We start from the raw sequence: 27,678 nt of genomic DNA on the forward strand, positions 1-27,678 counted from the left end.
ATTTCACTGAAATGACTTGCCCAAGGTCACACAAGCAACCAGCTGAAGAGTCAAATAGAATCCAGAGTGCTCGACTATCAGCTCTGAGCTCTTTCCACCAGATCACAACATTTGTTTGTTTGTAAATCAGCATGAATCACTGAGAGATCAGTATAGCTAGGTTACAGCAAATTCTGCTTCCTCTGCTATAGCAAAGCAGAAAACACCACAAACCTAGTCTACGCTGAAAACTGCAATGACAGAGTGGTAAAATTCATTCTGTAAAAAGCTATCTAAAATCCAAAGCATCCTTTCTAAGTGGTTTTAACAATACTAAAGTAGATCAAATTTGGAGCCTAGCATATGCTGCAATGGCTAACAATCTGAAACGCACCCAGTCCTTGTTTCAGTTTTATTTTTTACCACCTATTTTACACGACTATTTTCATAATAATAAATTGCAGTTCTGAACTTCTGCTCATTAGAAGCCAGAAGAGAACAGAAACACATTTCAGCCTGATTTTTATGATTTCTCAGATTACCTGAGCCAGACACTGGGGACACCTCCAGTCCCCTTTGGGAACATCATGAAGGGGTGGAATTAAACAAAAAGTATGGTAACTGTCATCACAGCCATCACACAACAGGAGACGGTCTTCATCATTACCACTACCACATAAGAGACATACGTACAAATCCACCTGTAACAAGAAATTACCAAAGTGGGAATTTAAGTGCTTTAAGCAGTTGATGGTAAGAGATTGTTTCGGTCACTAAATCATTTGTCGCATTTGCCAGTGTTTATTTTTTATTTTATTTCTGAAACAGAACACAGACAGTGAACATCCACTGTGTTCTCCTTTCTGGTAGAATTTAAATAAAATACCTTTGAAATTAAGAAAGTATCACCAAAAGTGTTGAAGCCTGTCCAATCTGTTTTGCTAAATAGACTCAGTTTTATTTTTAGTATTGGAGGGATCTCCTACTCTTTATTTTCAGACTGGTCTGCGCACAGACACTTCAACATCCTGAGGCCAACTGCCTGGAGCAGCCACCAGAAAACAGGGGAATCCTGGTTATCGGAGCATCTCCCTTCTTCCTCAGAATTAGAGGACAGGATCTCAGCTTTTCACCAGGAAGGCATCAACTTCCCAAGCTGAACCACTTGCTTTTGGATGGGTCAGGCCTTCAGTGCAGTGCCATGAGAGCTCCACCCACACCAGCTAGGAGATTCATGGGAAAGGGAGCAGGTACTCTGAAGATTTGCAGGAGAACCTGAAGGAGAGTAGGGAGGAGGGTTTTTTTGGAGGTAGAGAGGAAGGAAAGCAATGGAGTCTGGTGAATAGCAGCAGCAGCTTAGCTAGTGGTAGGAGAAAATGCTACTGTTTGAGGTCCTGCTTAAACAGGGGGAGACAGCAGTACTGCTGCAAGACAATGGAGGATGAACGAGGACTCCCAATGCCTTTTATTTTGTGCCCCTAGGGTGTGGTGCATCCTGTCTCCCAGTACCTGGGCATTCCTCCCCCTACTGCCTAGTAAAAGGGTATGGGTGTGAGAAAGACCCAGGCAGAGAGAAGGACAGAAAGGGCCTGTATATTATCCTCTCCACAAGTAAGAGTCTCCTTTTCCTTTGCTTTTTAGAAGAAGCATCTGCTATATTGAACCAAGTAGAGCACTGAGTTAGAGTTCAAACAGTGGAATCAGTAGTAGGTCTACTGGAAAGCTGGGTGCCAAAACTCATATTACATCTTCCTTCTAACTGGTAGACCTACCAAGGGAAAGATCAGCAGATCAACCCATATCTAGAGTGAGGAAACCCTGAGAACCGCGTTTCTTTTGACTGTTCTGTCATAGCTGCTATTTTAAGGCAGAACTGCAACGAAGGATAGAAATGATCTCAGTTGAAACAGGGAAATGAAATTACTTGATTATTTCCTGCTTATAACATAAAACCTGAGGGTACCTATAATTCAGCAGCCACAGACATTCTATTTGTATTCCTATGGTTGGGATGAGAATAATTCAGGAAACTCCCATTCCCAATACCTACACTACACCACGTGCCCATTTCTAACCTAGGAATGCCTATAATCGGAATTAAGAGCCAGAAGGGAGGGAGTACTCACAGCGTTAGTGCTTTTTTTAGCACGCCCTTTGGATTTCTCTCTCTCAGAGTCTCCATGTTCTCTTTTCTCAGCAGGTTCTTGTTTCACTGTGACAGGCATTTCCTTCTCTGATACAGCAAAAGAAAATTAGACTATTACAAACTGGGTTTAAGAACAAAAATTTCACAGCATAAGCAGCATTTGAAGCATGTGTCATCGTATCATTATATACACCTCGAGGGGCTCTTTTTATAACAGCAAATCTGTTGTTATTGAGATATGGCTACTGCAATGGCTCTGCTACCGCCAACAACACTACAGGCAAATATTTAACCTTCTATGAACAGCTTTGTCCTGACATATGGCAACTCATCGTTAGGTCTCTGTGCAAAAACTGTCAATGATGCCAGATTTTGTGGTGGTTATGTAATATGGACACAAAGGACACCAAACATATTTTTATGTAGCTTTAGGCAGCACTTGACCAACTACCTTCAAAGGCTGGTATTATCAGGATAAACACGCATGGGATCATAAGCAGATGGAGGCCGTTCCAAATACATAAAATATTTCTTTAGAATGGATATTTTAAATAGTTTCACTGACCCAAAAATCACTTTTTTTTTTTTTTTTTTTAAAAAGACATGTGAATGAAATTTCAGGTTCACAGATGTGATTGGATTATTCTTTAACAGGACATTTCACTGGGGCACAAAAATAAACAACACTACAATTTCCAATAATTGTATAATTTATACTTTATTTTCTTGCAATGTCAACTTCCCTGAGAAGATATCACAAAAAACCAACCAGGTAGCAAAGGGAGTCTATGGGAAAGGAAACTCTTCACATTGCTTTCTAGCACCCCACCCCAACCCCATATAACTGCTCAAGCAGCACAATGACAGGCTCTCCTCAGACTAAGGGAAAGCTGCCACAATGTAGGTTCTTCACTATGGTAGCAGAAGTCTGCTGTGAAATCTGGTTTCTTCTCTAAACTTGACAGCATATGAGAGTGGAGAGAAACACAGCTGATGAGATATTAAGTTACATTAAGAAATATAAATATAGATCCACATACTGTTACCACAAACTACAACTCAATCACCAGAAACGGTGATATTAAAACTGTACCACTTTATGACTCTTACTGTTCAGAAACATTGTTCATACCTAAGTTTATTTTTAAAAGTCTACAAAGTCAAACAAGTTACAGTCCACAGGCAGATTCCTGAGGAGAAGCGGTTTGTGAGGAGCAGCAAGAAATGAGACAAGTCATTTAGGGAACAGTTTTGTTACTTTTTAAATAAACCAAACGGTTTTCAGATTTGTTCTACTTAACTCAGTCAACCATTTTTATTCTTTATCAGGATTTAAACCTGGAATTGTTTATTATAGTGGCCTGGGAGCACCACTATAGTTAAAACTGTGTCATGACATGTTTTAAAGTCAACCTTTCCAAGTCTTCTAAAGTTGGCATGCTTAGTTGGATTTCTTTGAAATTTCAGGTGCATTAGGAGGCTAAGAGTAGAATTAGTGACCCAGATTTGGAGTCACTTACATCTCTGGAATCCCTGGTTCAAGTCCCAAAAAACATAGCCATTTTAAAAAATGTTTCTAGGTGGGGTTTGTTTGGGGTTTTTTGCTCAGAACTGAAGATCAATTTATTGATGTGATGTGAGCCAAAATGGTCTCAATCTGTTGAGTTTTACCCAAAATTAGAAAAGGCCAAGGCACAAAACAAGATTAAACTAGCTAGAGACATTAAGTGTAACAAGAAAACATTCTACAAATACATTAGAAGCAAGAGGAAGGAGGACAGGGTAGGCCCATTATTCATAGGGGGGACGGGGACGATAACTGAAAACATTGACATGGCAGAAGTGCTAAATGCCTTTTTTGCTTCATTTTCACCAAAAAATGTTTCGTAGCAATTAGACATCTAACAATGAATGCCAATGAAAATGAGGTAGGATCAGAAGCTAAAATAAGAAAAGAACAATTTAAAAATTACTTAGAAAAGTTAGATGTCTTCAAGTCACAGGGCTTGATGAAATATATCCTAGAATACTCAAAGAGCTGACTGAGGAGATATCTGAGCCATTAGCGATTATCTTCAAAAAGTCATGGAAGACGGGAGAGATTCTAGAGGACTGAAAAAGGGCAAATATAGTGTCAATCTATAAAAAGGGGAATAAGAACAACCCGGGGAATTACAGACCAGTTATCTTAACTTCAGTACCCAGAAAAATAGAGCAAATAATCAAACAATCAATTTGCAAACACCTAGAAGATAAGGTGACAAGTAACAGTCAGCATGGATTTGTCAAGAACAAATAATGTCAGACCAACCTAATAGCTTTCAATGACAGGGTAATAAGCCTTGTAGATGGGGGGGAAGTGGTAGATGTGCTATATCTTATGTAAGGTTTTTGATACTGTCTCGCATGATCTTCTTATAAACAAACCAGGGAACTACAACCTAGATAGAGCTAAGGTGGGTGCATAACTCATTGGAAAACAAGTCCTAGAGAATAGTTATCAGTGGTTCACAGTCAACCTAAAAGGGCATATTGAGGGGGTCCCACAGGAATCAGTTCTGAGTCTGGTTTTGTTCAATATATTCATCAGTGATTTAGATAATGACACAGTATGCTTTTAAGGTTTGTGGACAATACCAAACTGGGAGGGATTGCAAGTACTTTGGAGGATAGGATTAAAATTCCAAATGATCTGGACAAACTGGAGAAATGGTCTGAAGTAAATAGGATGAAATTCAATAAGGACAAATGCAAAGTACTCCACTTAGGAGGAAAAATACAAAATGGGAAATGACTACCTAGGAAGAAGTATTGTGGAAAAGGATCTGGGGGTCATGGTGGATCACAAGCTCAACAGAAGTCAACAGTGTCACACTGTTGCAAAAAAAAAAAAAAATCAAACATAATTCTGGGATGTATTAGCAGGAGTGTTGTAAGCAAGACATGAGAAGTAATTCTTCCACTCTACCCCACACTGATAAGGCCTCAACTGGAGTACTGTGTCCATTTCTATGCACCACATTTCAGGAAAGATGTGGACAAATTGGAGAAAATCCAGTGATGAGTAATAAAAATGATTAAAGGTCTAGAAAACAGGAATTATGAGGGAAGGTTGAAAAACTGGCTTTGTTTAGTCTGGAGAAGAAAAGATTGGGGGGGGAACGACATGACAACAGTTTTCAAGTATATAACAATTATGAGGAGGGAGAAAAGTTGTTCTCCTTAACCTCTAAGGATAGGACAAGAGGAAATTAATTTAAATTGCAGCAAGGGTGGTTTAGGTTACACATTAAGAAAAATTTCCTGTCAGGATAGTTAAGCACTGGAATAAATTTCCTAGGGAGGTGGTGGAATCTCTGTCATTGGAGATTTTTAAGAGCAGTTGGACAAACACCTGCCAGGGATGGTCTAGATAATGCTTGGTCCTGCCTTGATTGCACGGGACTGGATTAGACGACCTCTCGAGGTCCCTTCCAGTCCTACAATTCTATGATTCTAGTTTTGAACTGAGAGGCAGGAGGTGCTACAATCTGTCAGTCACATGCGACAAGTTTGTTTTGGGTGGAATGTAACTGAAGTATGCGGTGGGGAGGTTAGACATATGAATATTTTCTGAGGGGGGAGAGGTATTAGGGAGAGAGGGGTTTGGGGCTGCAATGAAGGGAGGGGAGTTAAGGGGTGGGGATAAATGTAGATGGATGGTGGGGAGTCAAGAGAAGTTCGAGGATCAGGTGAGGGAGGCATGGCACCCCACACTCTGCCAGTGCACTGCAAACTTGATGCAGTCCACAGCTCTGCCAGTAAACTCAGCCATCCTGCAGCCTCAGCTCTGCCAGTGCACAGTTACCATCCTGCACCCCAATCTGCCTGCACCCCACAGCTTTGCCACTGCACCTCAATCCTCCACCAAACATCCTACGCTGCCTAGCTCTGCCAGTTCACCCCAGTCTTCTTGCATTTCATCCACTCTCCAGCCCCAACCCTATCAGTGCACCCCAACCACGCCCTTCAGCTCTGAGCCCCAGGGAAGTGACTCCTGAGATTGTCTGCTACACAATTCTGCACACCTGGTAAGCATGCTGCCAGTTGTGATGTGGATCCTGATGCACCATTTCCATAAACTGACTACCTCTATACATAGAAGAAATTTATTCATCTTGTTTCTTTATAAAATAGTTGCCTCAATGCCGGACATCTGGATGTGACAGGACCACATACATGGGAGGAATGCACTGCAGGCCAGGCAGACTGTCCTTAACTCTGATGTGCATCATGGCCTCCCAAATCCATGTGCCTTGCACAATGTGACTGTCCATGCAGGCTCCCCATCCTATGAGGGATACATTCATGATTATGCTTGCGTAGGATGCAGGTGGCAGGAAAAGACCCCCTGCACATATCTGTTCCATGTTCATTCACACCACACGGGAGAAGCAGTCACCTTAATGGGAACTGCTATCTTGGTATTCATGCTGTTTCTGCCTGGTGAGTAAACAGACCAAAGCCAAACCTGTAGGCAATGGAAATGAAACCTAGAGAATGGTGTTACGTAGGTACACAAGGCCATGTGGCCTAGCTGGGAGAAGCAAACCTTGCCTGTGGTTCTAGATTTTATTCATAGATTCCAAGGCCAGAAGGGAACATTGTGATCATCTAATCTGATCTCTAATATAATATAGGGCATAAACTTCTCCAAACTAAGTCCTAGAGTGCGTCTTATAGAAAAATGTCCAATCTTGATTTTAAAATAGTCAGGGACAGAGAATCCACTACAATCTGAGGGAAACTTGTTTTATCTGGTTGTTCATGGTCTCAGATCTGTTCATAAGGAGCCAGACCTTTGCAGAGGTCAAATCTAGGGTTGCTCCTATAAAGTCCATGATTTTGGGGGGAGTTACTATAGATTTTCTCTGCTTACAAAGATCCTAAGGATGCCAGAAGCCAGAGCAAGGATAGGATTTCTGACTGAACATCTTAGTTAGATCTGCCCGTTGGTAGCCATTCGACCAGATATGGAAAGATGGTATATCCGTTTCATCGTATCTCAGCCACCAAGTGAGCCTTTGTCAAGGTCCAGGGTTCTGTTGCCAACCCAAACTCGTCTTGTTCACATGAAAGTAAGCCTCTTTCATATTGAGAATTGTGAACCAGGTGCCTTTCTCCAGGAAAGAGATTATTACTGCCAGTGTAACCATGAGAAATTTTGATTCACATATAATGATATTCAACTATCATAGGTTAAGAATGTGTCTCCAACCTCTTTTTTCCTTTGGTACTATGAAATATGGGGAGTAGAACTCTTTCCCTTGATGTTTTTGCGGCATCTGTTCTATAGCTTGTTGCTGAAGGAGAGAGTCCATCTCCTGATGGAGGACTTCCTTATGAGAACGGTCCCTAAAAGAGAGTCCAGGAATAGGGTTTGTGGTACAGAGGAGAGAAACTTAATGGCTTATGCGAAGTGGATGATCTCTAGTACCCAGTTGTCTTCCAGCTGTGGATGAAATAGGCGAGACAGCCACCAAAGATTTGGGGGGCAATAGAAAAAGGCATTAGTAATGGTAATTGGTTCTCAAGTGTCCAGGTTGGTGGATGGGGCTGGACAGCTGTAGACAAAGAGGAAGAAGCTGTATATCTAAGGTCATCATATGCTTTAACATTTGTGCAGTGGTTTGTAAGGACACAAGTTGTGGAATGGCTGAGGGAGAGGTCTTGGCTTGTACACCTGTTTAAGGTGTTTTCTCTTCAAGGCCAGAGAATAAATGTCCAGAGAGCAGAGGGTTGTTCTGGAATCTTTTAGCAAATGTAAAGGATCATCAGACTTTACGTTGAATAGATTGGACCCTCAAAGGGCAAGTCCTCAATGTAATCTTGACTTCCCTAGGGAACCCTGACTCATAACTATTGCCACAGCTATACCTCTACATGCGGTATCAGCCACATCCACTGCAGCTTGAAGAGATGACTTAGCTAACAGTTTGCGTAGTTTTTCTTCTCTTGAGGTAGTTCGTCTTTGAACTCCAAGAATTTGGAGTAGTCTGTGAAATCATGTTTTGCTAACCGAGTCTGTAAGTTAGTAATTCTAAACTGAAGGCTGGTGATGAAAATACATGCCTCCTGAGAAGATCAAGGCATTTAGCACCCTTGTCTGTAGGGGTTGTTTTGGGGAATTGTAGCCTGGACTTCTCAATGGCTGCTTGCACAACTAGGGAGTTGATGGCTGGGTAAGTAAACAGAAACTCTGCCCCTTCAGCTGCGATGAAATATCGACTCTCAGCCCTTTTCAGAGTAGGGATGTAGGAAGCAGGACTATACCAAACTGCCCTGGGTTTAGTTCCATGATGGCCTTGCTTATTGGGAGGGCCACTCAGCTGGGACCAGGAACTGCAAGATGTTCAGGAACCTGTGCATCATGGATTTCCTCAAGTGGAACCTGGAGATCAGTCACCACATTCTGCAAGAGCTCTTGATATTGTCTGGGATCATCAGGCAGGGATAGTGAGGACAGGGTGACAGCCTCAGCTGACAATCACACGACTGTATCGGTCGATCCAGCTCAATTTTCTTCCTCTGCATACTAACTGAGCCAGCTGGTGTCAGCTAGGAGCAGAAGGCTAGTGAGATTCAGATCTGGCATGCCTAACATAAGGATCCCATTGACCCCAAAAGGACCAGCAGGAGAGGTAACCCATTGGACGAGGGGGACCCCAAGACACTGTGTACCATCGGTTCCCTGGGTCATCATGTTGGGGTGGAGGATGGGTCCAAGACCTCCTAGAGCCTCCTGGACTAGCCTCTTTATGTGGAGGCAATGGCTTATCTGGATCATCAGACCAAGTCTATTAGAAAGTAGGTTCTGGTTCCACGAGCAGTGCTGTGGTAGAGATGGGTGAATGCCCTCGTTTGTGGTCAAGATAGGGGAGCTTCTTCCCTCAGCATGAAGATGTCTCTCAGGAGGACTAGACCCAAAAGGAGAGGAGATTGAAGATATGGTAGGGCAAAAATATCCTCTGGAGAGGTATAGGTTTCAGTCCATCCTGGAGTGTGAGGTGGTCGGGACTGAAGGATCTATCATGTTCATGGTCATGGTGGGTCCTTCTGGAGAAAAGTTAATACCATAAAAAAAAAAAAAAAGTCCAACCTGGAGCTCCCAGTCAGTAACAGCAGATGGTGATCCTTTGGCTTATGAGTAGCAGCCATAGTCAGTACCAACAGATACATCCTTCTTTGTACCTTATTCTCATAATCAAGAGGTTTAGATTGACCTCAGTCTTAGTACCAGTATGCAATGACTCACCCAACCGCCCTACTTTCATGAGAGTGTCCCTTACTCCCACGAGACACCTGAGGCAGTGATTCCTTGGGTTTAACAGCTCTGGCCTCTGCTCCTGAGCTCATAGTCGGAGGGGTGCTGCTTGTAGACTGAGGCCAATGTATGGGGGCATCTCCTTGGCCTGGATCCGACTCGGGTCTCATGGTCTTCCCCATGAGGTACTTTCTCAATTGAAGCTCTCGTCCCCCATGAGGGAAGGAATGGCAGATGCTGCACTTAATGAAGATATGAAACAACCAAAGGCAGCATTGGTTTTCATTGCTGACTGAGAAGGCGCAGGGGCAAGAGATTTTGTATTTAAGCCCCAGGTCTCTGGTTGTAATCTTACTCTGGGGGGACAGGATCCCTGAGGCAGAGGGAAACTGAAGTATGATAATTAGAATATAAAACACTAAGAGTACTAAAATTATAAACATTTCTATTCACAGGTTTTAAAGACAATGCAAAAATTGGTTCAGACACACAGGAGCAGTAAGAAGGAAGTAGAGAAGCATTAGTCTACAGCGCCCCTTATGCCCTTGATATGGAGCACAAATGGAGCCATTGCACTAGTGCAGACATATGGACACTACATGAAGCACATGCAGACAAGAACTCTAAGAAAAATATAGTTTTTGAAATCTGAAATTTTCCAAGGATGAATTTTTTCTATTTAAAGCTGATCAATCAAAATTGGAAATTTAAAATGAACACCTAAAGTCCCATCCCTTTCCCCATCCATCTTCCCCTTCTTCCTCATAAAAAACTGAAACACTGCTGAAGAACAGAAGAACGGCGATATTGTGTCAGACCAATGGTCCATCTAGCCCAGTTTTCTGTCTTTAGAAAGTGGCCAATGCCAGATTCTTCAAAGGGAATGAACAGAAGAGGGCAATTATCAAGTGATCCATTTTATCATCCATCCCCAGCATCAGGCGGCCAGAGACTTAGGGACACTCAGAGCATGGAGTTGCATCCCTGACCATCTTAGCTAATAGACATTGATGGACCTATATACTCCATGAACTTATCTAATTACTTTTTGAACCAAGTAATACTTTTGGTCTTCACCACATCCCCTGGCAACGAGTTCCACAGGTTGATTTTGCGCTGTGTGAGGACTTACTTCCTTCTATTTTAAACCTGCTACCTATTAATTTCATTGGGAGACCCTGGTTCTTGTGTTATGTAAAGGGGTAAATAACATTTCCTTATTCCCTTTCTCCACACCAGATGACTAAGGATGGATATGATAGAAGTCTTATAAAATCATGACTGTTTTCCAAGTTGAATAGTCACAGTCTTTTTTACTCTCTCCTCAAATGACAGCTGTTCCATACCCTTAATCATTTTTGTTGACCAGAACTGCATGCAGTATTCAAGGCATGGAAATACCATGGATTTATATAGTGCTATATATGATACTTTTTGTCTTATTTTCTAGCCCTTTCCTAATGGTTCCTAAGCAGCCCACCGTACAATTTCTATATGCAGATGTGGCTCTCAGGCCAAAAAGTTTGCCCACTCCTGGTTTAAACATTCTAAAAATAGAACACTTAAAAGATTTAACTTGGGGGGTGGGGGGTGGGGGGGAGGCTGTGCTGGGCTCAGCACCTCAGTGCCAAGCGAGAGCTGCCTAGCCGCAGCTCCCCTGCCACAGAGTCATAGCTGGGCAGCTCTCACTCGTGGGGAGCTGAGCCAAGTCCAGCTGCGGCTCCCCCCCCCCACTCCTGCACTTGCGGTGGGAACTGTGCTGGGCTCTGCACCTCCCCATGAGCCACAGCAGCAGGGCTGCTCCAGCTTGTGGGGAGCCAAGTCCAGCTGCGGCTATTCCCCAGCCCCCTACTGGGCTCCATGCCTCTCACAAGCCAGAGCTGCCCAGGAGTTCAAGCCCAACTGCAGCTCCCCCCCAGCGCTGGGCTCCGCACCTGCCCCCAAGCCCAGCTGCGGCTACCTCCACTCCACCCCACACTAGGCTCCGCGCCATCTGTGAGCCAGAGCTGCCTAGCTGTTCTGGACTGAGCCCAGCCCCGCCCTCCCCACCCCCCCCCGGCTCCACGCCTCCCCGCAACTCAGAGCTGCCCAGCAGCTTCCCCCGCCCCCAGTTTAAATGGTTAGACTTTTACATCCCTAATTTAGACCCCATAATTTTGTATGTATAAATTGGGATTACGTTTTCCAATATGCATTACTGTGCATTTAAGAATTTCATCTGCCATTTTGTTGCCCAGTTTTGTGAGAGCTCTTTGTAACTCAGTCTTCTTTGGACTTAACTATCTGGAATAATTCTGTATCATCTGAAATCTTTGCCACTTCACTATTTACCCCTTTTTCCAGATCATTTATGCACATGTTGAACAGCACTAGTCCCAGTACAGATCCCTGGCGGAGGTTGGGAGGGGAGAGGGGAAGGAACACAACTGCTATTTACCGCTCTCCATTCTAAAAACTGATAATTTATTCAGATCCTTTCTTTCCAGTCTTTTAACCAGTTACTGATTCACGAAAGGACCTTCCCTCTTATCCCATGACCATTTAGTTTGCTTAGAGTCTTTAGGGAGGGACCTTGTCAAAGGCTTTCTGAAAGTTCAAGTAGAGGTTACATTTTCTCATTTAAAAGCTTTCAAATTTTTAAAAACTCAAGACAATTTCAAAAAGTCTGACAATTATAATACATTCAATTTTTAAAAAAATGCTAAATTGGAAAAAAAATTCTGAAAATATTTTGACCAGCTCCATTTGCTAAACTGGATTCTGATTCTGAGCATAAAATCAGCTTGTGTAAAGCAGCAGCATCATATTCATATTTTGTTTCATCCCCCATTGACCCACTTACCATTTTCACCATTTGCAGGTGTACATCCCATTCTGCGCCTCAAGTTATGAGTTTTGGTTTCTGGGGTTTCATCTGATTCCATTTTAATATTAGTAGCCTTAAAAAATAAATTGTCATATTCAGTCATTGAACATCTTACTCAAACCTCAACACTTAGATTCTGAATGTTATATTTGTAAGCCACATACTGTTCATTACAAACTAAATTGTTCAGAGGTAAAGAAGAGTTACTTACCTGTAGCTAAATAAAACATCAGTACAGACCCATACACTCACTATACACCTGCATACTCGAAACAAGTTCAGAACCTTCTGAAAAACTGACCATTGAAGACCACATCACCTCTGCCTCAAGTTACATAATGCTCCACTGAAAGACCACTTGAGGGGCCTTCATCCTCAGTTCCTTCCACCTCCTTAAAGGCTGTTGAGGTTCTGAATAAGTGGGGATGGAGGGTGTGGAGCATGCATCTAAACCAATAACCTATTTGAAATACTCATGCTACAGGCAAGTAACTCTTCTTAGTCCTTCCAGCATTAACACAAAGATCCCCATTCTTGGGAGGATCAATAAGGCTAACTTCTAAAAGACTTCAGGACTGTTCTCCCGAAACAGACCTCAGATGTCATGCTACATCAGGAAAACAATGCTGCATGAAAGGGTGGACTGAGCTCCAAGTAGAAGCTATGCACATCTCCACAATGATCCCTGGAAGCAGCCTTGGACCTGGTAAGAAAACAACCAAATACCTTGAAGGACTAGTATGACTACCAAGTCCAAATCCAGCCAGTCTGGGAAGCATTCAATGACTTTGTCCTATTAAGATAAAAGTTTAGAATGGAGATGCAGTATTACCTTATCCTTACAATGGAGAAGGTGAGCTGGTAACTTAAGATGATAAGATGGATGTCAATGTCTACTTTGCTTCAGTTGTCACACAAAATCAACATGTGACTGGACGATCACAGACAACAGAGGGGAAGAGATGCAGATTGGGATAAGTAAAGAACGCGTCAGAGATCGTCCAACTCATTTGCAGGAATTCATGTTAACAAGGCCTGATGCTATTCAGTGCTGAAAGAATTACCTGAAGAAATCTCGGAGACACGGATGACAATATTTCCAAACTCATGGACAACAGGAGACATCCCGGACAACTGCAAAAGGGCTAACATAGTGCCCACCTTTAAAAAGGGGGGAAAGGAGGAGGTGGGGAACTATAGCCCAGTCACCCTGACCTCAATACTGGGAAGCAATTAGAACACTGTATAAAATATTCAGTTTGCCAATACCTGGAGAATGCAGCAGTGATCACTAGCAGCCTGCATAGATTTACCAAGATCAAATTATGCCATGTCAACTTGGATTTCCTTCTTTGACAAGATAACTGGTTTGGTGGATGGGGGAAATATGATGGACATAATATACTTAGACTTTAGCAAGGCTTTCAACACAGTCCCACATGACATTCTGATAAGTAAGCTGGAAAAATGCAGGCTTGGTAAAACTACCATTAAGTGGATACATAATTAGGTAAACAACTGCAAACAAAAAGTAACTATTAATGAATTACATCAGATTGAAAGGAGGTCTTCTGTGGGGTTCCACAGTGATCTCTCTGGATCCAGTGTTATATAACATCCTTATTAATGACCTGGATGTAGGAAGACGGAGCATACTGATCAACTTTGCAGATCACACAAAGCTGGACGGGCTGCAAACACTTGAAGGATACAGCTAAAATTCAGAGAAATCTTGATAAATTGGAGAACTGGGCTATAGACAACAAAATGAAATTCAACAAAGACAATTGTAAGATGCTACACTTAGGGAAGAAAAACCAAATGCACTAATAAAGAATGGGGGATAAATGGCTTGGCAGCGATCTGGGAGCTGTGTTGGATCACAACCTCAACATGAGTCATCAATGCGATGTTGTTGAAAAAAAAGGCAGTTTTGGGTTGCTTTAACAGATGTACAGCATGCAAGACACAGGAGTCAATAGTACTACTCTACTCAGCACTAGTTACGCCTCAGCTGCAGTACTCTTTCCAATTTTGGTCACCAATGTATAGAAAGGCTGTAGAGAAACTGGAAAGGATCCAGAGGCAAGTGACAAAGATAATCAAAGGGATGGAATGCAAGACGTATGAGCAAAGGCTGCAGGAACTGGGTATGTTTAGTTTGGAAAAGAGGAAATTAAGGGGGACATGATAATGGTCTTCAAATATTTGAAAGGCTGTCATAAAGAAGATGGAGAAAAATTGTTCTCTCTTGTCACAGAGGGCAAGACAAAAGGCAATGGGTTATAACTACAGCATAGCAGATTTAGATTAAATCTCAGGAAAAAAACTTCTTATCTGTAAGAAAAGCAGGACAATGAAACAAATTGTCAAGGGAAGTTGTGGAATTTCCTTGACTGGAGATTTTCAAAAAGAGGTTGGATAGCCATCGGTCTTGGATGGTTTAGACACAACAAATCTTGCATCTTGTCAGGGGGGGGTTAGACAAGAAGATCCTTCTGATCTCTTCTAATCCTATGGGTCTATGATTCTATGACTTAACCATCCAACATCAATACCAGTGCCCAGAATATTGCTTTGTTGTCAGGTGATAAAGATGAGAGATCCTTTGGTGGATCTGGATGCTGGATAAGATGCTGTTTGTTGCTCCACTCCCAGAACAAATGCTTCCTGGTACTATGACTTGGTGGTCTGGCCAGAGATGCTGATGGAGAGAGTGACCTCCTCTTTGAGTGTGGTAGATATCCTGAGCTAGTGAATCCCTGTATCTCCAGTAGGGCCACAGCAGCATACCGTAGGAATACAGCTGCCTTGTTTGGCATTGGCCAGTCTAGTGCCACTCCTGAGAAGACCGTAGCAGCTGAACCCTGTAGGGAAAGTGGACAGGTCTTTCCATGATTAGAGCCCTGCAAATCCATGGACATCTGCTTTATACCCATGGATATCCATATCCATGGATGTGGATCCGGATATCTGCTGATCATTTTTTTGCAGATGGTGGATCAGATGCAGATCTCAAAGGCGAGAAAGCTGCTGTCTGCAGCTCAGACTTTGAGGCTGCTTCCCCACCAGTGAGACGGGGGTGGGGACTGGCTGCCGATCAGCTGTTCCACAGGGCTCCCCTGTGGGTTGCCAGCCAATCAGCTGTTCGGCTGGGCTCCCCTGATCAGAGGCTGCCAGGGGAACCCGGTGGAACAGCTGATCAGCAGCTGGCAGGGAAGCCCCATGGAACAGCTGATTGATTGGCGGCCGCAGGGAGCCCCCCCAAGAGCTGTTCCACGGGCTCCCCTGCCAGCCACCCATCAACTGTTCCACAGGGCTCCCCTGCTGGCCACCCATCAGCTGTTGGGCAGCTGCATATAGAGGCTGGCCCCCAAAAAACTGATCAGGGTGGGAGGTTGCAGTGGTAATGGCCTCCAAACAACTGATTGGGGGCCCCAGAGCTGTGAGTGTGTGCGGATGTGGATCACAACATTGTGGGTGGTAGTCGGAGGAAAGCTGATTGGGGCGGATGCGAATCGGACAGGGATCCACATTTGCGTATTCGCGCAGGTCTCTATCCATGGTGTCAACCACTGACTTCAGAGAAGAGGATTCCCTTCTCAATGACAGGAAGAACGTTATAACCCAGTAATTGTGAGGAGGAACAGACCTCCTCTAGGGGCAGCACCAGTGTATACTGCACTCTTGGTACCGGAGTCTGTACAGTAACAGTCTTTGGCACCAATGATTGTCTCGATTGTCCTAGAAGCGCATTATCCGCAATAGATATCAACACCTACGGGTGGTGCCACCAAAACCAAGGGAATCTGTGTCCCTGTTGTAGGTTGCTCCTTATCACTAGGCCTTGATGCCATGTGCTGCTTGGCAGTTTCATTGCTGGAAGTTTTAGATGGTCTGTCCTTGTGGAAGGACACTGAGTTCTAACTGGAGTCTCTGCTTCCATGGTTGCAGCTACCCCTCTTGGTGCTGGAGGTGTTGGTGCCAGCTTTGATGCATATGATGTTGGGGCTGGCTTTGGTGCTAGAGATGTCTGTGCCTGGTATTTTCTCAGGTCAGGCTGCAGCCCAAGCACTGGGACCTTCCCACCTTGCAGGGTCCTAGAAACTGGGTTCCAGACCAAGCCTAAACATTTGCACCACAATTAAAGAGCTCCTTAGCCCAATCCCCATGAGTGTGAGTCAGCTGGCACCTGGTATCTCAAAGATGTGAAGTTGTGCACCCAGAACATGAGGAACACACAAGGAATGGCCACCCATGGAAATTCTGGATTAAGTGATTTGTCTACCATCACTCTGGGTGTCTGTGGCAGACAACGTAATAACTCAGGGATTACTTTTGGAAGGGGGAAGGTTGGGGGGAGAGGGGTGTTTCACTTGCCCTAACCATAAAACCATCACTCTATCTGCAGTCCCCTGCCTTATTCGCTACCCAACTTCTAGCAGGCCCATTGACAGGGAAGCAAGGGGGACAATTACCCAGTGGCCTGGCGATTTAAAAGGGCCCAGGCAGATGCAAAGATAGATATGTATTCTCCTCTCCCCACTTATACCCCTTCCCCCGATGCCCCCACCACTTGTGCTCTCTGCCCCACCCCCGAGTCAAGATTATTTATTATGCACTATGCAGATTCCCAGACAGTTGACAAGGTGGTATCTGCTACTCAGCTTCCCAGGTTCATCAGTAATCTCCCTGGGAGTCCAAGGGAACCAGGAAGCTGAGTAGCAGATACTGCGTCAGCCGCCCGGGAACCTGCATGGAACATAATAAATAAGTAAAAAACTTCCAACAGAAGCCCACTCAGACTTCAGCCATACCTTTCTAGGGGGGCCATTGACTATTCTGTCCTGGGGCCTGGAATTGCGGTCAGTTGGCCTGACTTCTAGCAAGAAATCTCATTCACTACATAACCCCCGTCAATCTCCTGATACAGCCCATTCCGTGCAATGAATGTAGCAAGAATTTTGTGGTAAAAAAACCCAGCATGTGATCATATTATCAATGCATATGCAGATGGGGGCAGGATCAAAGCTCAACAGGCAACTTTAATTCTGGCCTTCACTAACTTTTCAGTGCTTCATTTTGAAAGTTAAATATCTTTTTTATGTAGTTTTTTTGTTAAAAAGGTAGGAAGTTACATATGAAGAGGAAAAGAAAACAAATTCTCTTTTATGCAAATGCAATGAACCCGCCTTCCTTTATGCATTATCAGTAAGTTTTGAAGCCTGGACCTTCAGCATAGATACTTGAGCTAAATGAAGTAACTGAGAGCAGGAGAAAACTGTGAACCAGACACTAGTGGGGAGCTACTTAACATAATTAAACAGTGTATCGCCTGCACAGGAGTTGCCACATTTTATAGACAATATAGCCAAGCTCAGCAATTTTGTAGATTCCTTCTGAAAAGAGAAGAATGGCAAGTGGCTGAGATCTGTGTATGCCATGTTAAAAATCTGGATTTATTCCCATTGTTTAATCTTTCAGGAGGATACAGTCCCTTTCTCAATAAGGGTTGTGAAGAAAACAGAATTAACACTGCCAATTAACTGAAGGCAGCTAGAATTCATGGTCTCCTGGTTCCCAATGCAACTCATCTGAGCCAAAGAGAGTATGATGGAGGAGGGGGAAGAAACTATAGCAAAAGCATCCATTCTGTCTGCATTCCATTTAGGAGGAGGTGTTCTGTGGAGCATGCTGATGCTAATGGGCTGTTGACTATTTTGATCACCAAGCCAGAAAGAAGCTGCAGTGAGCATCGACAAAGGGGAAACGGCAATTTTGTACACTTTATGACTTGGCCCAATCTGAATGGATTTTCACGGGGTCAACAAAAGCATCTCCCTGACCCTAGGGCTTTCTCCCTGCCAAATTTCAAAGTCCTGCTACAAACCATGAAAGAATTAGAGCTCTTCCAAACAGAAGATTGTAAGAATTTTTCTAATAGAAAGTGTTAGGCAAACAATACATGGACTTTTTTCTCTACTTGAATAATGAGAATCAGGCTACTGTTGTAGGAAGGCATAGATGAAAAATAAGTAGGTTTAGGACAGCTAATAATTACATTTAGTCCTGAATAATTACAGATAAGAATGACATTTAGCTCTGAAGTTAGTATTTCATATTTCACCTGGCAGCTAGCTCAATAGTCTTGAGCCAGCTGCTGTGAAATCTCTTGCCAAGATTTTCAGATATGACTGGGTGATTTTGGGTGCCTTCATTTTTTGGATACCCAACTTGAGACATCTTAACATTTTCAGAAACTAGTGTTCATCGCTTTCAGAAAATCAAGTCCCTTAGAATTATCTCAAACTGAAAATCCTATATTGAATCACCTATCGGTCTTTTTTTTAAAATCTTGGTCTCTGAGTGCAAGAGCCACCTCCAACTGGTCAATAGTTTCATTGTTCCAGTAGAGCAAAGCTCTCAGGAGAGCTCATAGTCACACTTGCGGGGTGGGAATGGACAGAAGAGATTGCCTCTCAGGTAGCAAAGGACCAATTCCAATTCCATGCAGGGTTCTGATAATCACAATGGAGATGAAGAAGACTGTGTTCAGTGGGAAGCCAATGTGGCAAGCAGTGTATCAGACACTTCCCTTCTTTCCAAAAGCTACTGCAGCTCATTCATCTTCCTTCCCTTAGGCTTCACAGTGTAGACATAGCCTAAGACGGCATAGCCTCCTAGTGTAGATGTAGCCTACACTGATAGGAAAAGTTTTTCTGTCAGTGTAGGAACACTACCTCTCTGAACTATGTTAGCTACTTTGACAGAAGCACTCTTCCATTGATATTGCTGTGTCTACATGTTATGGGGGTATGGTTTTTTCACACCCGTCACAACATGGCTATACTGCTATAACGTGTAAGTGTAGATCAAGCTTTCGACATAAAATGGCACATCTGCTAAATTTCTCTTATCACCTCTTACCCTCTGACCTTTCTTCTTTAAAACAAGCATCACCAAGGACATTACTAAAACATACACTCCCCCATGGCCTCCTATTTCCCCCCTCTCTCATTCATCTAATTCAAAGAAAATCCAGATGACTGGCTGAACTGGAATATTCTGGTTCCCCTCTAAACTTCTGCCAATACCTTTTTTCACATACATGTTCCAGATCCACTCTAATCTCACCAGTAGCCTTTGCATGGGTATCCTGCTACTCAAGCAAGCTATAACTGTAGGACTGATGGCCCAGAGTCCTCTACACTTGTAATGGTGGCAATCCCAGTACATAGTATACAAGCTAAGTATTAGCAATTATAGTCTCCCAACAAACCAAACCCCTTACAAAGAACAGATTGGTAGATTCCAAGGCTAGAAGGAACCACTGTGATCATCTAGTCTGACCTCCTGTATAAATACAAACCATAGAACTTCCCCAAAATAATTATTTTGAAATAGAACATATCTTTAAAAAAATAATCCAATCTTGATTTAAAAATTGCCAGTGATGGATAATCTACCATGTCCCTTGGTGAATTGTTCCAATGGTTAATTACCCTTACCGCCAAACATTTATGACTTGCTTCTAGTCTGAATTTGTCTAGCTTCAATTTGCAGCCACTGAATCTTTATATACCTTTGTCTGCTAGATTGAAGAACCCATATAAAACATTTGTTCCCCATTTTGGTATGTATAGACTGATCTAGTCATCCCTTAACATTCTCTTTGTTAAGCTAAAGAGAATGTTTCTAATTTATTCAGTGTGGTTTAAGGGCACAGTTACTCAGACAAATTAGTGTATTATATTGTTACAAGGTGAATTATCATTAAAGGGCACATGGCCAGATTAAAAAGTACTTAAAAACTCCAGAAGTGTCATTACCTATGTCACATGCCCCTCTCCTTGGATTTTGTGGGTGAGAATTTTGGGATGTGTGCACCCAATTCCTTTAAGTGAGTTGAAAATCCCAGCCTTTTTATTATTTATATTTACATCAGTGTCTAGAAGACCTACTGAAAATTAGGGCCTTTGCCATCTTAATTAGGCCTCCTTGTGAATATGTATTTTCAAATAGTCTTTAATTATATAAACACATCTTACTTGTTCCACAGAACCGCTGCTTCATTAAATGCATAGGAGGACGGATCCCAAGGAGAGTTGCACCAGTTTAATGCTGGTTTAACCTTTACTGAAACTGGTTTAGCTTGCAATGATCAATTATCAAATTAAGATAAATCAAGTTAAGCAAGAATCAAGCCAGTTTTACCAACTGTTTAATCTAATTCAGATTAAGGCACTGTAATTCTGTAATAATAGTGTTGATACATGGATTTATTCAGGAATAACTCCCGATGCAAACAAGCCCTTAATAATCTGTTAAATGTATTACTGTGAATAAAAAGCTAAATTAGCTCCCCAAAGTTAATGGTTTGTGCCATCCTGGCTGGAAAACTACTATTAGATTATGATTTTCAAACTAAAATAATACCTAGTGTTTTATCCATGTAAAAGAGGATTCTCTCACCTCTGCTTTCATGCGTTTTGCTCGACGAGCAGGGGGACAAGTTTCAGACGGCTGAACAGACTGTCTCTGGGGAATATCGTGGGGTTTGTATTCCTTGTCCTTTGCATCACTGGTGAGGTCAGGCTTCTGCAAACACTAAAATACAGGCACAATTGTGATTACTTAATTTTCTCTACACCACTTAACAGAACAGAACTAGTGTGAAAAGACAGAGCATTATATTTACTGTGCTGTAGAAACAAAATAAGGAACAGTTGTTAGCTCTGTAACCATTGAAATAGTATCTGCTTGAACATGCAAATCACAATGACTTGTTATTTTATGCAGTACAATGGCGGAAATAAAATGTAAGATTATGAAGGGGTTTTTTTTTAAATAAAAGGAAAATCCGATTAATCTGTTAATGTTTTTTAATGCATCTGATCTGAAATTCTCCAGTGGAACATATTTCCATCAGCAAATGCTGCACATTCACCAAAATCTAAAACACGCCACAGAGACTATTCAATTTCCATGAAAGTCCAACGGAAAATCGTCAGATTTCCTGCCATCTTGGCAGGCTGAGTAGGAGCAGAGAGCCTGGAGCCAGTTCACTCAGTCAGCTGCCATTCAGTGGGGCTCCCACTCCTCCACAGCTCACCAAATGCAACAGAAGCCGGCAAGCTCTGAGAGCACTGGCTCCCAAGATCACAACTCTTTGGAAGCCCAGGCTCCCATGATAGCCAACTGTCCTTATAGACTTTAAGGCCAGAAGGGACCATCATGATCATTTAGTCTGACCTCCTGCACATCACAGGCCATAAAACCTCACCTGCCCAATCCCATAATAGGCCCATAACTTCCGGCTGAGTTACTGAAGTCTTCAAATCTTCATTTAAAAAGAAGAAAGTTACAGAGAATTCACCTTTCACTGTAGTTCAAACCAGCAAGTGATCTGGTGCCCCACATTGCAAAGGAAAGTGAAAAACCACTAGGGCCTCTGCCAATCTGATCTGGATGAAAATTCCTTATCGACCCCAAATATGGCTGTCAGTTAGACTCTCAGCACATGGGCAAGACTCACCAGACACCTAGGAAAGAATTCTCTATAGTAACTCAGAGCCCTCTTCATCTAGTGCCCCATCTCCAGCCACTGCAGATATTTGCTAATAGCAATCATGGATAGGTCATATGCCATTGTAGGCAACCTCATCATACCATTCCCTCCATAAACAAATGGAGCTCTATCTTGAATCAAGTTAGGATTTTTTTGCCCACACTTCTCCCCTTTGAAGGCTGTTCCAGAACTTCATTCCTCTGATGGTTAAAAACCTTCATCTAAATGTCAAGGCTAAACTTATTGATGGCCAGTTTCCCTCCTGACAACACTGGCTCTTAACTTAAATAACTCCTCTTTCTCCCTCCCTGGTGTTTATCCCCAGATGTATTTATAGAGAACAATCATTAACTCCCCTCATCTCTTTGTTTTGTTAGGCTAAACAAGCCAAGCTCCTACCTCTCTTCTCGTAAGGTAGTTTCTCCATTCCTCCGATTATCCTAGTAGCCCTGCTCTCCACCCATTCCCATTTGAATTCATCTTTCTTAAACATCGAAACCAGAACTGCACACAGTATTCTAGATGAGGTCTCACTAGTGCCTTGTATAATGGTAATGACACTGCCCTATCTCTACTGAAAATATCTCACCTGATGCATCCTAGGATTACATTAGCCATTTTCACAGCCACATCACATTTTCACAGCCACATTTTAGGATTGCATTAGCCATTTTCACAGCCACATCACACATAGTCATCCTGTGATTGACCAATACACCCAGGTCTTTCTCCTCCTCTGTTGTTTCCAACTCTTTTGTCCCCAGCTTATAGCAAAATTCTTGTTGTTAGTCCCCAAGTGCATGACCTTGCACTCAGCACTATTTAATTTCATTTCATTTCAGTTACTCCATTTTTCTAGGTCATCCAAATCTTCTTGTGTGATATCCGGTCTTGTTCTGTATTGGCAATATCTCCCAACTTTGTGTTGTCCAGAAATTTTATTACCACAAATTTTATTCCCACTTTTTGTGCCAAGGTCCTTAATGAAAATGTTAAATAAGATTGATCCCAAGACTGATCCTTGAGGAACTCCACTTGTAATTTCCCTCTATGTTGACAGTTCACCTTTTAGCATGATCTGTTATAGTCTCCCCTTTAACTGATTCCTTACCCATCTTTCGATTCTCTTCTTATTCCTCATCTCCAATTTTACCTATAAATATCTCATGTGGAACTGTATCAAATGCTTTACTGAAATCCAAATAGATTAGATCTACTGCATTTCCTTTGCTTAGAAAATTGGTTGTCTTCTCAAAGAAAGATCAGGCTGGTCTATCTTTTATAAAACCATGTTCTATTTTATCCCAATTACTGTTTACCCTCTATGTCCTTAACTGCTCTCTCTTTCAAAATTTGTTATAAGATCTCATATACAACTGAGGTCAAACTAACAGGCCTGTAGTTTTCTAGATAATTTTTTCCCCTTTCTTAAACAGAGGTATCATATTTGCAATTTTCCAGTCATAGGGTATGCCACCCAAGTTTACAGATTCTTTAAAAATTCTTGCTGTTGAGCTTGCAATTTCATGTGCCAGTTTCTTTAAAATTCATGGATGGAGAATATCCAGGTCCTCCAATTGAGTCCCATTAAAGCTGTTTGAGTTTAGCTTTCACCTCAGATATGGTGATTTCTACTGTCCTAGAGTCAGGGAGCCCAGTGCTTTTATTTTTGCAAAGAATTCTGAAATCTTGGGTTTCACTCCAAACTTAAATGATGCCAAATTTCAAAGTACAGTAGAACCTCAAAGCTACAAACAACAGATTTATTAACTGACTGGTCAATCACATGCCTCATTTGGAACGGGAAGTATGCAATCAAGCCATAGCAGAAACAAAAAAAAGCAAATACAGTATAGTACTGTGTTAAACTACTAAAAAAATAAAGGGGAAGTTTAAAAAAGTAAGGAAACTGTTTCTGTGCTTGTTTCATTTAAATTACGATGGTTAAAAGCAGCATTTTTCTTCAGCATAGTAAAGTTCCAAAGCTGTATTAAGTCAATGGTCACTTGTAACGTTTGAATCAACCAACATAACGTTTTGTTCAGAGAGTTATGAACATTTCAGAGTTACAAACAATCTCCATTTCCAAGGTGTTCATAACTCTGAGGTTGTACTGTATTGAAATTTTCACCAAACGGAATTACCTTTCTCTGCACAACTCTAAAGTTTATTAGCTCTTTATGGTATTTCAATACTTTGTAATGGGATAATGTACTTGATATAAACACTTCACCAGATTTTGTAGCAAAGAGAAATTGGTTGCAGTGTCTTAAGGTTGCTTTATTTCAATATTGGCTTCCAGAGAAAAGTGAAAGCAATTTACAAACTTTTGTGTATTCCGATTAAGGTGTGGACAAAATTTCATTTTGGAGAATATTTCAAAACAAACTTCATTTTGAAACATTCTATTGTAAATGCAAGCTGTTTGTAGAATTAGAGCTAAGAGAAACATCACAAAATTAACTGGCAGAGGTCTAACAGGGGAAGGATGCAAGCATGAGCTCCTTTGACACTCAGTTCTTCTATGCTGTTGAACATACACTGTGGTTACTATTGATTACTGAAAACTTTGAATACATTTGGCAGGTAAACTCATGAGTGCTGACAGATTCAAAGTTTGTCAGCTACACAAAACACAATACCAAATAGGAGACAAAATGCTTAGAAGTAAGAAGTGAGCACAATAACCCTAAAGAAAAAAGTATTTTATATTATCAGCTAATGCTTCATGAGAATTAGTTAGCAGAAGCATGTTTTCCCAATTTTGGCATATAGTTGCCATTAAAAACTTCTCTCAGGGAAAAGGGAAACAGGACTGGAACTACTGTTTCTAAAAAAAAACATTATAATACCAAAAGCACTAGTGTCTGCTCCACAAAGAACTGGGCACATTGGCCACTGTTCAACTGGTTAACATTAGATATTCTGTGTGGGGGAGGGATGGGGGGAGAAATCAGACACAGATTGTTCGGAAACAAGCTATATTCAAAATAAAATATTCAGAAGTTTGAGAACATTCAGTATAAGGAGAAGGGGTGCTTTGTTTATAAAATACAAATCCATAATGGATAATTGTACATTTAACACCAGACACCTAAAAACTGCTCAAAGTATGTCTGGCTGTAACTGGTCACAGAACACCACAGCATATCAACTGCATGAAATTGACAGTTGCTTAGGGATGCCTGCAGGAGTCCTACATTCTCATCAGAAGTTGCTATTAGTCTGAACCATCAAAGTTGGGTGCCTGTGTTTTAAAAGCAGGCTTTTAAAAAAGTTGAACTCGCGTTAGTTTTAAAATAATTTTAGGGACAACAACAAGGAAACTAACTGTAACTCTGGTTTTCCCATGGTACTATTGACTCAATGGGACACCTTTAGACAAGCTTCCCTACTAAGCATAAACCATAGCTGAGACCTCAGAACATTCCAGCCAGTTCCTTTCAAGAGCAGTAAGCAACAGATTTCAGAAGGCAAAGCAAAAGAACTCCTTCCTTCTTTATTCTCTGATGATTTTGAAGGGGTGGATACATGATTTTGAACAGCTGTGGTGGTTGGCAATACTCCAAATGTATCACCTGAGCAGTTTAAGTAGTGTTGTTCACATGACTGATGAGCAGATGATTTGTGACAGACTGGGAGAAAAGTGCTGATTCTTTGGTCAATTTTTAGTTTGCATCTTCTAGGAGCATGTGTTTAAGTGTACGTGAAAGGTGCTCAGTTTTGGATGGCCTTTCTTTCATGGGGAGTTTGTACAAGTCTGATCTTAATAAATACATAAAACATGTAAGGAGAGTGGGCAAGTGAGAACTGTGTATCAGGATGGGCAATGTCTTCCAAGAAGCTGAATTGCAAGGTAAGTAAAAGATCTCTAAAGATAACAGTTAGGCTGGAATCATCACTCCTTAAGAATAAGTAAGCTTGAGAGATGTCTCAAAATAAGGAGTATAACAATGAATATTGCCAGACAGTACAACAGGAGCAAAATTGGGTTTTTCTTTCCTTAGGAACATGTACAGTAAGACAGAGAAAACAGATCTCTTCCCAAGAGGAGAAAGGCAAGTAACAGAGCCTTATAAAGGTACAGCCATCTGCCTTAGAAGAGTCTGACTGAAACCACTCTCCTGAGACAGGATGGAAGCTGCCTTGCTCTGTCAGAAGAAAACCTTAAATGGGAAATCCACTGCCTAAAGGCACCGTTAACAGATATACGGTTGGCCAGCAGTGCCTCACACCCATCCAGAAAGTGACATGCAAAAATACTTAGATCGCTGACCACCAGGAAATACAGAGGTAACATCCCCCAGCACACCCCCACATGAACATTGCTCCCTTTGAGCCGTACTCTAAAGAATCCCTGCAAGAGATCACAGGACTGTACTCTTCCTGAACATCTGGAGAACAGTGTGAAAAATGCACAGAAGTATCACGGAGGAATTCCTAGGCCTTGTCTTCACAAGGGGTTAAATCAGGTTTAGCAAACACAAGACAGCTAAGCACCACTTCACCTACTTCAGAAAAACCACCAATGACTTGCCAATACAGTCACGCATTCTCACTTGCCCTAGGACTTCCCTCTGGGACATCATCTTCAGTTTGTTCTGAGTCTTGTGGTACACCGTGACATGCCACCAGACTTCTAGAACTCTCCAGGGCAAAGTGCAGCACAGACGACACAGAGAGGGTGCATGACCAGTGCAGATGTGGGATTGTAGTGGGCACTGCATATGCAACATGGAGGAATTAAGAGTGTTTCACCCCTTTCCAACACTATCTTCTTGGCATAATTAGTTGTCCAAAGGGACAGAGTAAAGGATACTTGAGAGTGTGGTGTGAGAGAAATTACTTTTAACTCTGCATTTCCTGTATTCAGCAGTATTGGTATATTTCACATTCTGGAAGGGCAAAAGGCATTGCCTGTCAGCCTTTACTTTGTGTTACTCAAGTTTTGGGGAAGTGAATTAGAGTAAATATGCTGCTCTAACTGCACAAGCAAACGAAAGACAATGAAACCTGGAAAGCAAAACAACATGACATGCTCCAACAAGGACAAGTCCCACAGGAAAGAAGGTCTCAGAAGGGACCTCTTAAAGACTGAGTCTTAATCTAGACTAATAAAATGTTGATCTTCAAGAGGCTAGGAGATATGGAGACAAAGATGTAGCTTTCAGGTAAAGTTTTCAAAAATGCTGAAGTTACTTAGGAGCCTAAGTCTCATTTTCAAAAGTAACAGACACTTATGAGCCTAAGTCACTCCTAAACAGAACAATGACTTGATCAACTGTGAATACACATCTCCCATTGGAGACTGCTATGGCTGCAAATTCTTCAAAGAGTTTTCCATCAACAAAATAGCCCACCATCAAAATAAGTCAGTGAACACTCATCAAGGATATGCAACAGTCTGCAGTTGATCGCAGCTGCTTCACAGGTCATTAGAAAACCCCCATTTAAGGAGACTAGCCGCAAAGTTGGCCTGTCCTGTTTGAAACCAGTTCAGAGATGACCACAGGTGCCTTGGCAGATCAAAACCAGGTGGACAGATGGTTGGGTCAGTGATGAGAGAGTGATTAATAGCTGTCATCGCTGACCCCATGTTGTACCAAGCAGATTCCACCGTCATGTCCTGTGGTGGCCTAAATGACCAGAAAAGGTGAGCTGGCAGGTGGTTGAAAAGGTCTACGTACAAAGGCAGGTCGTTGTTCTCACGGATCGTGGCCAGCAGCATGACAGAGGCCTTCTCCCAATGAATATGGGGTGGCTATGTTACTAAGTATTGGCAGCCATGGCAACAGAGTTGCACATAAAGTCCCAGT

The 27,678-nt window shown here is 42.2% G+C and overlaps 1 protein-coding gene across 2 annotated transcripts in view; it reads right to left on the reverse strand.

Moving 5' to 3' along the window:
* KDM5B (lysine demethylase 5B) overlaps positions 1 to 27,678 on the reverse strand; it is a 131,422-nt gene that overhangs the window by 63,221 nt on the left and 40,523 nt on the right. Inside the window, exons 6-9 of one of the 2 annotated variants that reach the window (XM_067531815.1) lie at positions 20,767 to 20,901; positions 12,271 to 12,367; positions 2,106 to 2,212; positions 522 to 680 (exon numbers count right to left, since the gene is read on the reverse strand). In XM_067531815.1, coding sequence (XP_067387916.1) covers positions 522 to 680; positions 2,106 to 2,212; positions 12,271 to 12,367; positions 20,767 to 20,901 — 498 coding nt within the window. The remainder of the gene's footprint in view (positions 1 to 521; positions 681 to 2,105; positions 2,213 to 12,270; positions 12,368 to 20,766; positions 20,902 to 27,678) is intronic. The other variant, XM_067531816.1, reaches the window with a different exon arrangement.

The sequence above is a fragment of the Emydura macquarii genome, unplaced genomic scaffold, assembly GCF_026122565.2.
Source record: "Emydura macquarii macquarii isolate MOO-44397 ecotype Brisbane River unplaced genomic scaffold, CSIRO-AGI_Emac_v2 contig_3220, whole genome shotgun sequence".
NCBI lineage: Eukaryota > Metazoa > Chordata > Testudines > Chelidae > Emydura > Emydura macquarii.